Genomic DNA, 11,404 nt, shown 5'->3' with positions numbered 1-11,404 from the left:
ATCTATCAACACAATGTTGAGTCAGCAAAAGCAAAAAAGTACAATCATAAGATAAGGATTGGATTGTATAAAACAAGAGGGAACTATCCTCTTCTACAACACAAGAAGAACATGTATGGTAATAAAAACGATCTATAATAAACTTGCAAAGAGATGATTCTGGTTCACATGTAAGTCTGCTTAAACTAACTGTGACTGAATGATTGGAAAGTTTCTTCTAACATAATGCTCATTCATTATAAGCTAAGCTGGTCTTGTTTTCTTATAAATCTCTCATTTCCTTGAATTTGTCTACTATTCCTTCACGGTACAGCCACTTATAAGCTGGGCCTGCCCAGACTGCCTAGAACGCCTCTCTTTACAAAGATACCAGATGCATTAAACAGAGGCATCTTCTAGTAAATATCTGCACCTCAAAACAGCATGTGAAGAACCAGCAACTGGCCCTTCAATGTAAATACTTCTCATTTCACATTATCACAGAAACAGTGCAGTTTACTAACCACTCCTTCCTTACAGAAAAGTCAGTAGCTGTAAAAATTTTCTGTTCCATTTCAAAACATTTCAATACTTATTAATTCCAAAGATCCGAACACCATGTAGCTGTGGCATTTTGGGGATTAGTACACTCAGGAGAGAAGCTGTGTTTAGGATGAAGTGAGTTGGATCATACTTCGTATAGAAACTTGCCAGAAAATATCTGTAAAAATAAAAGTTAAAATACATATAACATCTACAAATGAAATTACTTAGAGCTTATTAAAAAATAAAGGTTAAAAGGTTTAAAAAAGGCCACTGAAACACAGATACCTAAAAGCAGAATCACTTTTTAGCACTGAAATGGAAGGAGGCACCTGTTTGCGGTCTAAATTCATTTGGGATTTAAATTTTATTTAATGGAGACATATATGCAAATTTTGCATTTCTGGAATTATGTGAAATGCATTTGAAAGAATGTTTGCTACTTAACATCTTTTAAAGAAGAAGTCTTTCAAACTAGGGCTCATATACTCTGAAATTTCAGGTATAGTTTTGTATTTATGTGTATGTTTCTAGAGAGAGGATCTGGATCCAAACATCTATCATATTCTCAAAGGGTTTGTGACCCACCAAAAGGTTAAAACTGCTCCTATACGGTTGTGAAAAATGGGCTGTTAGTACATTAGTATAATTCAGTATTTTCGAAAGAAAACAAATAAGTTGGTTGCCTTTCTGATGTTTATTGTAGCCAAACAGGTTGATAACCAGTTTAACTGGAAAACTGGAAGACACAGTTGTAACATTCCAGCTGTTTTGCTGTTACTGAACATAAACACACACATAAAGACCTCCAATATCAGAATTTGTTTGGACAAGCCTAGGCCACCTTTAGGACTATAAATCAAGTCAGAATGTCTAGTTTCACCCAAGGACACATCAGAGTACAGACATACTGGACACTGAGCATATCTTAATATAGACAGGATATAAAGAATAAAACATGGTACTTTACTTGATCACAACTAAGAAGTCTGCATTTGGGTGTTTGTCTAATTAGTACTTTTAGAGTACACAGGAAAGTATTCTAATAACCTTTTCTCTAAGTACAGTCATTAATTTCTAGTAAGGGGAGATAAATGTCTTGTGTAATATGGTTAGAAAAAAACAGCTATTTTCTAAAAACATCACAGTGCTGTATACATTGTTTTCAGAGCCATCTAAATTGAGAAATTCTATAATCTTCCACCTATTTCACAAACTTTAACCAGAAAATTCCTCTTGAAAATAAACCATATTCTTTAATTTTTAGTTTAAACCCTTTCCTTCAGCTTTCATATACTTGAAGACTGTGTTTATACTTCCTTCCCTGAACAAAATAGGATACCACTTGCATTTAGTAAGCTCATTTGATTTCCCATAATCATGGGTTTAACCTACAGCCTGATATATTATAAATAATAAATCTTTTTGGAATGGCTTCTCCTCATGATACTGTAGCATATACTGTATGTATCATGCTGTTCCCTCGGTCTTTTAATGAAAACTAACTGCATGTGTAAATTATATGAAAATTACTTGGTTCTTACAAAACCTAGACAACCCTACAAGGGGATGCTTAACCCGAGCTGGGGATCACATAATGGCGTTTATTTGCCGAAGAGTATATTTGAAAGAGACCTATATTAGAAACTAGAAGTTTAGGGTTTCATCTGGGCTCTTGACTCCAACTAGCTGCAAAATCTGGAACAAGGTAATGCATTTGAGTCTGATTATCTAAAAATCTGGGATAACACTGCATGTCTCACCTACCTGACAAATGATGGCCAAATAAGAAAATGTGAAAGCACTCTGAAAAGCATCAATGCTATATAGATGGCTTTAATGTTGTCTCTTCAGTTACATAAGGACTTTAAAATATTTTAATATTTGAATATCAGAATATTTGAAATCATACCTGTGGGTCAAAAATATACTTTTAGAAATATGGATGTTATAACACAGGTACATCTTAGTTGACCACTTTGTGATGGCTCTTACTGAAAATTCACTATACATGTCAGGCTTTTTACATTAGTTATAATGCAATCCTCAACATTTTATAGATGAGGAAATAGGGCTTTCAAAGAAATGGCCAAAAGTCATGAAGCTAGAAAGTAGTAGAGCTAAAGTCCAAATTTAGGGCTGTTTAAATAACTATTATTCCTGTTACTGTGTTTATCTTTGTTAGATCATACAAATCATTTATCTTTTGACATTAATTTAATATGGGGCTCAAACAAAAATTTAAAAAATTTCCTCAAAGTCCTAACAACATAAGGAAAAAGAAATCTATCCCTTTATGATCAATTTATTTTCATTTAAAAATGCCTTCCTTTTCCTGAACATCCACCTAAAATCTACCTTCCCTAAATCTCAGTTTAAGGAATCCTAATGTAGCCTACACAGAGTTTTTCCACTTACTTCAGACTGCACTGATTCTAAATTATGGATATATTATTAAATATGAGCTATGTGGTATACAGTGTTTGATGAAAGCAAATGTGAAACATCCATTATATGCATGCAACTATACTGAGTGTGAAATTCAAAGCAATCTATGCATTTATAAATTCTTTACAAAAATAAAACAAATATATATAGTATATAATAATAACAACAACAAATAATGCAAAGTGGCATAGATAAGGGATATGTAACAACTACTAAAGGAGTTCAAAGCAGGCATGATTACTGAAGGTTGAGTGCTAAGAGGAAGACCGCACTGAGAAGGTACAATTTAAATACTGAAAGAAGAGTAAGACAGATAAATTAAGAACAGAGAAGATATTTCGGGTAGAAGAAATGATTTGAACAATAGGACAATGTAAGAAGCATTCAAAAGAATGCTGCTAAGAAGAGCTTGACTAGATAGGAGTTAGGTGGGGGTAAAATATTCACAAAAGGAAAAAATGAGGTAGGAACCATTTTGTGGAAGGCTCTGAATATCAGGTAATAGGAAGAAATTTAAGGTTAAATGCTTTACAGATAGATATTATTTCATTTATTTCTTATGGCATCCAATTGGGTTATGTAGTATTGGCTAGAATCATTCATGAGCAAACCAAGCAGGTGGTATGATAAACATAGGATTCAATCTAGGTCTGTCCTATGATGAAAGCCTAACCTCTCCTATCTATAAATTATACAGCAATCTCTCCTAAGGATCTTGAACATCCAAACTGAGGGAGGCAGGTAGGCAATGAAATTCATGTGAAATCACCCAAATCCTTGGTTAGGGTGATTAATCTAATAGTGGAATATAGAATAAGATTATGCATTAGCTTTCTTGTAAGCAGCCTACGGATATTAACCACAATATATTTGATCTGTGTATCTTAGAAGATTTAAACATACTGATGAGCACATTATGTTGTCTCTATATATTACTGATTGAAGTAAAAACACTTTATTACCAGCTTGTTGAAGATTTTGCCTGTATTTTATGCTCTGAGTTACCTATTTATTGGTATAGGTTTCAACAAATACTGTTTCTAATTGAAATTAATAAAGGACATGTTCCTCTTATCCAATCTTCCTCATACCTAAAAATTTCTACCACTTACAGAATTATTGGAGAAATTGTGAAAAACTTCCTTGAAGATGTAAACTGTACTCCATAGTCCAGTTGTTCCCAATGAGTTAGGAGCCGTGCTTTACCCTGGTCAGGAGTTTCAAAAGGTGTTCCTTTTACTGCATGCAAAAATACATACATCCCCTGAAAAACAAGCAATATCAAATATTAATATTTATCAGTAAGCATTAAGATAGTTCCAGACTGCTTAGCAGTATGGGTTATTCAGCTTATCTGCTCAAGTTTTAAGCTTTCCTATTATTTGTGAAAGATCAGTTTCTTCATAGTAAAATAAAACTTTCAGGGACATATGAAAATTATTTGGTGAAAACCAGTAAAAGGTCAACCAAAAAAGTAACCTGTTTTCATCTCCCATTACATTGAAATGTACACAAAAAAACATCAGGATAGCTTTATATCATTACATTTAGATTTTCTATTTCCTTTCCTATTAGGAAATAGGATTATCTTATCCTTTAAAAAAATGTTTTTTTAATGTTTTATTTATTTTTGAGAGATAGAGAGAGACAGCTTGAACAGGGGAGGGTCAGAGAGAGAGGGAGACACAGAATCTGAAGACAGGCTCCAGGCTCTGAGCTATCTCTCAGCACAGAGCCTGATGCGGGGCTCGAACCCATGAACCATGAGATCATGACCTGAGCCAAAGCCGGAAGCTCAACTGACTGAGTCACCCAGGCGCCCCGTGGATTATCTTATCCTTGATGTATAGATTACTTAGTGTTTACACTGGTAAATATGATGATACTTATAAAATGAAAAAAACATACAAATTGGTATATAATAATAAAACTTTCTGTATCAGGGAAATGGGTTTGAAAATATTTAATATTAGGACTCTACCTCAATAGTTCTCTTCTAAAGTGACAAAGATAGTTATGTAGTAAGTACAATGTTCAACTCGATTTGCTTTTAAAATGACCACTGTGCTCCAATAGTGTTTCTTTTGTAATTGTGGTATTTTGTTTTTGTTTTTTTTTTAAGTAAAAAGCCTTACTAAAAGCCATTCTGTTAAGGGATATGTTTAAACATCTAATTTTGTGATTAGGAAAAAAAATATATACTAGATTTGGTTTCCTTGCGATTATGATATCCATTCAGATCACTGGTAGTACTACATTGCAAGATCACTGTCTGAGGCACAGGTAACAGAATACTCCTGCCTAAATATTATCATGAAATAGTTTGTCTAGTTATTCCATTAGGCCAAAAGTTATTTAGCTGCAATGACACCTAAACTATATAGAAATGGACTCAAGTTCAAATGGATTAACTCAATAAATAAAGTGGCTTATATGTATAGGACACAGAATGTGTATGCATTTATGAAATTGAGTAAGACATGTCCACAGCTTTGAAAAAAACTCAATTTTCTAAGAGACTGTAAGAAAAAAAAAGATGAATAAACAATTAGAATGTAGGGCAGAAACTGCTATCAGAGGTACAATCAGAGTGTTCAGCAAATGCAGAAGAGGGAAAGGTTTCTTGTTACTGAGGCAAAAGATGTGATGCTATCTTGTCAGCTACCTCATTTTTGAAGGTTCGGCTCAAATGACAATCCTTAGTGATGCCCTCTTCATTAGTAGTAGCCTATGTGCTTATATAGAATTTTATTGAAAATATTTTATTTATAGCACAATATATTATTTGAATTATTTACATGTTTGGTTTTCCATTAGTCTAAATACCTCAGGAACAAGGGTTGGTATACAGCAAGTATTAGACATTAAGCCAAGATGACAGTAAGCTAAGGGATGATTATTCCATAAGCACAAAGAAACCATATTCACATGGGCTTTACAGGAGACAATAAAACAGAAATTATATGCTTTTAAATTCTGAGAAATATGTGACCAAAAAAGATCTCTACCTTAGCCCATGCATGTATTAGAATTATCAAAGAGAGGAACAACCGAAGAGAAAAACAATCCTCTATTATTTCCTTCAAATTACATGCATTACCAGTGTTTTAGAATATATTCAAACAGTATATCTTAGATATCCTTTTTAATGAAACAGTATAAAATCTTATCTGACCATTTATCTTCTATCCCATTTTTTAAATAGCTTTTCTATAATATTTAGTGGTAGATAATTTATACCCAAATCAAAAGAATTGGGAAAAAAATATGTAGCTCATGGTTAGCCCTTAAAAATATTTACTGGCTCAAAATGCAGAAAATTCTCATTCATTTTAAAAGCTGGTCTAAGGGGCGCCTGGGTGGTTCAGTCGGTTAAGCATCTGGCTTTGGTTCAGGTCATGATCTCATGGTTCGTGGGCTCAAGCCCCGCGTTGGGCTCTGTGCTGACAGCTAGCTCAGAGCCTGGAGCCTGCTACAGATTCTGTGTCTCCCTCACTCTTTGACCCTCCCCTGTTTGCACTCTCTATCTCTGTCTCTCAGAAATAAATAAAAAAAATTAAAAAAATTAAAAAATAAAAAGCTGGTCTAAGAATTTTGTGACTATAGCACTGTAAAAATGATTTAAAACAATGTAGGTTTCTACTGTATGGTTCAGAAAGGCAAAGACTTTTTTCTAACCAGGGATAACACTTAGGTCTACTTTCCCATTTAAAAGCATTCAGAATACATGTCACAGTTTTAATTGGTTTCTTCAAAAGAAACTTAAATTTGGAGTCATGTAATTGCTACATCGATGATTGGTACTTAGATCTTTAGTGTGGTGAATCAGTAAGTCAGAAGTTTGCTTCCCTACCTGTTGTCAATTACCACCTGGCAATATATTGTGCTTCAGTATCAGTTAGCCAATTGAAAACATAAGAGCAGTGGGTGGGGTGAAAGCAGGATCATTTTCATTATTGTTAGAGAAAAATTTATGTTTGGAGATGGGCTGAGATAAGATTGAGTTCTTTTCTTGCCTCTGTACTGTTACCAACTTGTCATATATGCCACATAAGAAACTTGTTGTTTTACTATGAATGTAATGGGGAATCATAAAAGGACTTAGAGCATGACTCGAGCACATATGCATTTTAAAAATAACTGTGTGCCAACTTGGAATGGAGGAGGGTAGAGTAGAAGAATATCAAGGAGACTATTTGATCTACTAGAGTACCCCACCTGAGAAAAAAATAAGGATATAAATTATAGCAATATCGTGGGGATCAAGTTGAGAGATAGTAAAGCAGCAGAACAGACAGGGTTTGACTATACAGATATGGAAGATAGAGGAAAAGCAGTTACCCTAGAACTAGAGTGGCCACATATCCTAGTTGGCATGAACGGATTTTCTTGGAGTAGTTATTGCTACAGTTCCTTTTTACTCTCAATCCAGTCTCAGTTTGGCTAATACAATATATTAATCACTTTACCTTTGAAGCTATCTGACTTCACTTACTGGGCACACAGTGGTGCATTTAGATTAGATCAGGAACAAAGCCAGAGGAATGGGTTGTGAGTGGTAACAGACAGATCAGGAATGAGTTCAATTTATACTTGTTTGTTCTACAGGTAGAAACTGAAAATATGAATAGATGAAGTACCCTAGACACATACATAAAATATAGAGAGATGAATAAAAGACCTTGGAGACAACACTATGTAGGAGAGGAAAATAGAAGACTGTACAAGAAACAGAAAAGGAAAAATCAGAAATGCATCTAGGAAAAAGTGATCCCATGGAAGCCAAAGGAAAGGAATTCTAGTAAAAAGGAAAGGAATTCTTGCCAAATATTTCAGAGAAATTGGTACTTAAAAATAGCTTTTGCCCTCTCAAAGCCCATCGCATAAAATGGACTAACTGGATAGTCACTTATTTTTACCACCACATTATCCTTGTCCCCCTCCAATCAAATTCAAATACTTTTCAGAAGACAGGAAATAAACAAATACATAGTTAATCTGGATTCAGTGAAAAGTTTCAATTAATTGCATTGCTCCCCTTTCATTCTGCTTTCAGAGGCTGTTAAAGATAAGAAATGTCACTATCAATTTCCAAGGCCACATAATATGGTCAATAGAATCAACAACTGAATCTCTGATACTTTGTAGAGCAATCTTAGAATACAGAAGTCCCAGAGTCAACATGAAAAAGCTAAGGCACTATAAGATCCTCAATCAAGTATTACTAAGCTCAAAATTTCTATACTGAAGCAGGAAAGTATATTTATAGAATTTAGAAAAGTTTAATAAGAATTGAAAACAAAGATGTTTATTAGACTCCAGTTAATCAAAACCATAATTTCTTCTAAAACATTCTATAGTAGCCTGAGTTAGTGTCTTATATTTTTTGCTAAAATGGTCTATTTTCTAGATCCCATGAAACTAAAAGCAGAAAAAAGTCTTAGAGAAAGTGCCGAATGTTTAAAAATAAAGTATTAATAGATAGCCCTATCCCATATTACATATGGATATCTTCAAAATTATCATATATATTAAAAAATACTGAACTGCACACTTTTAAGTCAGTGAATTTTGTTATAATATACATTATGAATTATGTCACAATAAAACTGTTAAACTAAGTCCTGTGGTTTTCTTTTTTGTAACGTAAAGCTTTAAGCTTTTTTACAAATTGTGTTTAAATACACATAACATAAAAATGTATCATCTTAACCATATTTTAAGTGTACAGTTCAGTGGCATTAAGTACATTCATTATGCAACTATCACCACCATCCACCTTTAGAATTCTTCTCATCCTTGCAAAACTGAAACTGTACCCATTAAACAGGAACTCCCCATTTCTTCCTCCTTCAGTCCCTGACAAGCACTAAAGCTTAGGATTTTAAGGACTTAGTATAAAGGTGAAATTCTTACCAGATTATGTATAACATTTGTCAAGGTCCAAGCAACAGGAACACTGAAGAAGGGAATACTAAGTAGAACAATATGAAGCAAGCCAACTCCCAACGCATAGGTCAGCCACATACCCCGGCTGTTCATTACACGGGTATTTGGATTCACCTCACTGTGGGCAACTCCAACATTCATGTTTGCTCTGTAGGAAAGTGAAAAAATGAATCAATATGACAGAACTGGAAACTTAAATACTCTATTTTTACATGACAAAAATGTGTGTTTCTAGGATCATTTTTCTCTGGTTGTTCTGAAATAGAATAAACACACCCATCAAAATATGCTATTTGTAGATGCTGATAAAGGCAGTAAACAATTCTTAACATCTGACTTCATAAGATGAACTGATTTTTATGATTCTTATTGATAAAATTAGCAATTAAAATCCCTTTCCTAAAGCTTGACTTCTAGCATGCTGGTTGTACTAAATGAAATAATGGACAGGAAAACTCAACTGAAAGAAAAATCTACATTTTCTTATAAATCCAAAGGGACAGCTCGGGAACTAAACCTACCAACAGAAAAAAAAACAATATTAAAAGAGAAAAGCTGTAGCATTATTTACAACGGCCAAGATACAGAAGCAACCCAAGTGCCTATCCACAGATGAATGAATGAAGAAGATGTGGAATATGTATATAGAATAGACTATTACTGAGCCATAAAAAGGAATGAAATCTTGTTATTTGCAACAACATGGAAGAACCTAGAGGAGATAACACTAAGTGAAATAAGTCAGAGAAAGACAAATACCATGTGGTTTCACTCATGTGTAATTTAAGAAACAAAACAAAGGAAAAAAAAAGACAAAAAAACTGACACTTAAATACAGAGAACAAACTCGTGGTGGTTGCCAGAGGGGAGGTTGGCGGGTAGATAGGTGAAATAAAAAAAGAGGATTAAGACTACATTTATCTTGATGATCACTGAGAAATGTACAGAATTGTTAAACCATTACATTGTACACCTGAAACTAAATATAGCACTGCATGTTAATTATACTTGAATTAAAGACCAAAAAAAAAAAAAAAAAGCAAAGTAGATGTAGCTAGTCTATTATGAGTAGCCAGACTCTTAGATCTAATGCAATGTTGTTTCCAAAAAGACTGGTCACGTTCAAGTCACTTCTTTTTAAATACTGAACCTGGAAGGAACACATTGTGGTTGAAAATTTATATAGTCAAGGGATAAAGTTTGTTTCTCAATCTAATGGAACAATAAGGTTAAAACAATGAGTCTGTCTTCCTTTAACTTGTCAACTCTCTTCTTTTTCTACGTTTTCCCCTTTATTGCATTCAAGTTGATCACCAAAGAAGAATGGATTACTAGTCCCCAGTTAGTTTAATGCTGACACTCCCTTGGTTCTGCGAATCCCTTGAACAAAGTATAACTGTCTGGAAGAATACCTATCTTCCCAGAAAAAACCAACCAGTGAGACTGAGAGGGGGACATGGTGAGAATATACTTGGACTAGCTCTGATTTAGAAATAAAGAAACCCTCTCCATAACAGAGTTGGCATTGAGAGAGGAATTTCCCATAACCGCATCCAACAAGTGTTTCCAGAGTAAAACGTCTCATTCTCTCTCCAAAAATCTATGGAACATGCATCAAGGTTTATGGTGATGAAAGCTGGTTACACTAAAAGCAGCAAAGGTCTCAAATTTATGTGTGTAAATATTTCTTCTAATCTAAACATCTACTTTGTATCCTGCATTATTTTCCTAAGCTGTAGGTTATACTTGGAAGATATCACAACTCAAGATACTCTTCCCATTTTCTACAGGATGGAGAGACAAACAAACAGCTCGAAAGAAGCTGAAAATTTGTATCTAGGCTGGAAAGCAAAGCTGGTGTGGTACAGACACTACCCCGGTACCCAAAACCTTTCCAAGAGGTCGGCCGCGCCACTTCGGGACAGGCAAACAAAGACTTGCGACGATCTCTGCCTACGCGAGTGCCCTGCGGGCGGCGACCCGCAAGGACCCTCCTGGGGACTCCACCTCCAGCTAGAAAAGCCCCGGCAGCCTTCCCCGAACGCTAGAGCGCCTGGCCAGTGAAAGCTCAGCAAAAGCCGCTGCCGCTACCCCCGCCGGGCTTCCCCCACAAGTCCCTTCCTTCTCGGAGCTGCACATCTCGCCAGTACCACGTCAAGACGACGAGGATGTGGGGGTAAGCCTCGTGGCCACTAGACCCGCACGGCCAGACTGGTTGCCTCGGACGCAACCGTAGTCACTCTCTCCCCTCAAGCCTCCCTGGCGGGCCAGCAGCTCCCTACCGCCGTAGGCAGCAGGACACCCCCACAGACGTTCATGACCACTCACCCGCCGCCCCAGTCCCAGCGGCCAGCTGGGGGCAAAACTAGCTCCGCGGCGACGGCGTCTCTTCCAGGCAGAATGGCAAGGGTCCGCTCAAGCGCAGCTTGCGGAAGCTTTCGGAGCCGAACGGCCCCGACAGGGGATTGGCTGCGGACAGAGCCAA

The 11,404-nt window shown here is 35.7% G+C and overlaps 1 protein-coding gene across 1 annotated transcript; it reads right to left on the bottom strand.

Moving 5' to 3' along the window:
- Positions 1–477: 477 nt before the first annotated feature.
- Positions 478–11,376, bottom strand: ORMDL1 (ORMDL sphingolipid biosynthesis regulator 1). The gene is made up of 4 exons (XM_029934257.1): positions 11,248–11,376; positions 8,887–9,067; positions 4,083–4,234; positions 478–700 (listed from the first exon to the last, which is right to left on the bottom strand). The coding sequence occupies exons 2-4, from the start codon at positions 9,058–9,060 to the stop codon at positions 565–567; spliced, it is 462 nt and encodes a 153-aa protein (XP_029790117.1). The 5' UTR covers positions 9,061–9,067; positions 11,248–11,376; the 3' UTR covers positions 478–564.
- Positions 11,377–11,404: the final 28 nt, after the last annotated feature.

The sequence above is a fragment of the Suricata suricatta genome, chromosome 3, assembly GCF_006229205.1.
Source record: "Suricata suricatta isolate VVHF042 chromosome 3, meerkat_22Aug2017_6uvM2_HiC, whole genome shotgun sequence".
Lineage (NCBI taxonomy): Eukaryota > Metazoa > Chordata > Mammalia > Carnivora > Herpestidae > Suricata > Suricata suricatta.
This window is presented reverse-complemented; position numbering and strand designations above follow the sequence as displayed.

Coding starts and splice junctions, on each gene's coding strand:
- ORMDL1 (XM_029934257.1), bottom strand. CDS start 9,060: ATGAATGTTGGAGTTGCCCACAGTGAGGTGAATCCAAATACCCGTGTA. Junction 4,235..8,886: donor CAAATGTTATACATAATCTG/GTAAGAATTTCA, acceptor CTTGTTTTTCAG/GGGATGTATGTATTTTTGCA. Junction 701..4,082: donor ACAATTTCTCCAATAATTCT/GTAAGTGGTAGA, acceptor TTATTTTTACAG/ATATTTTCTGGCAAGTTTCT.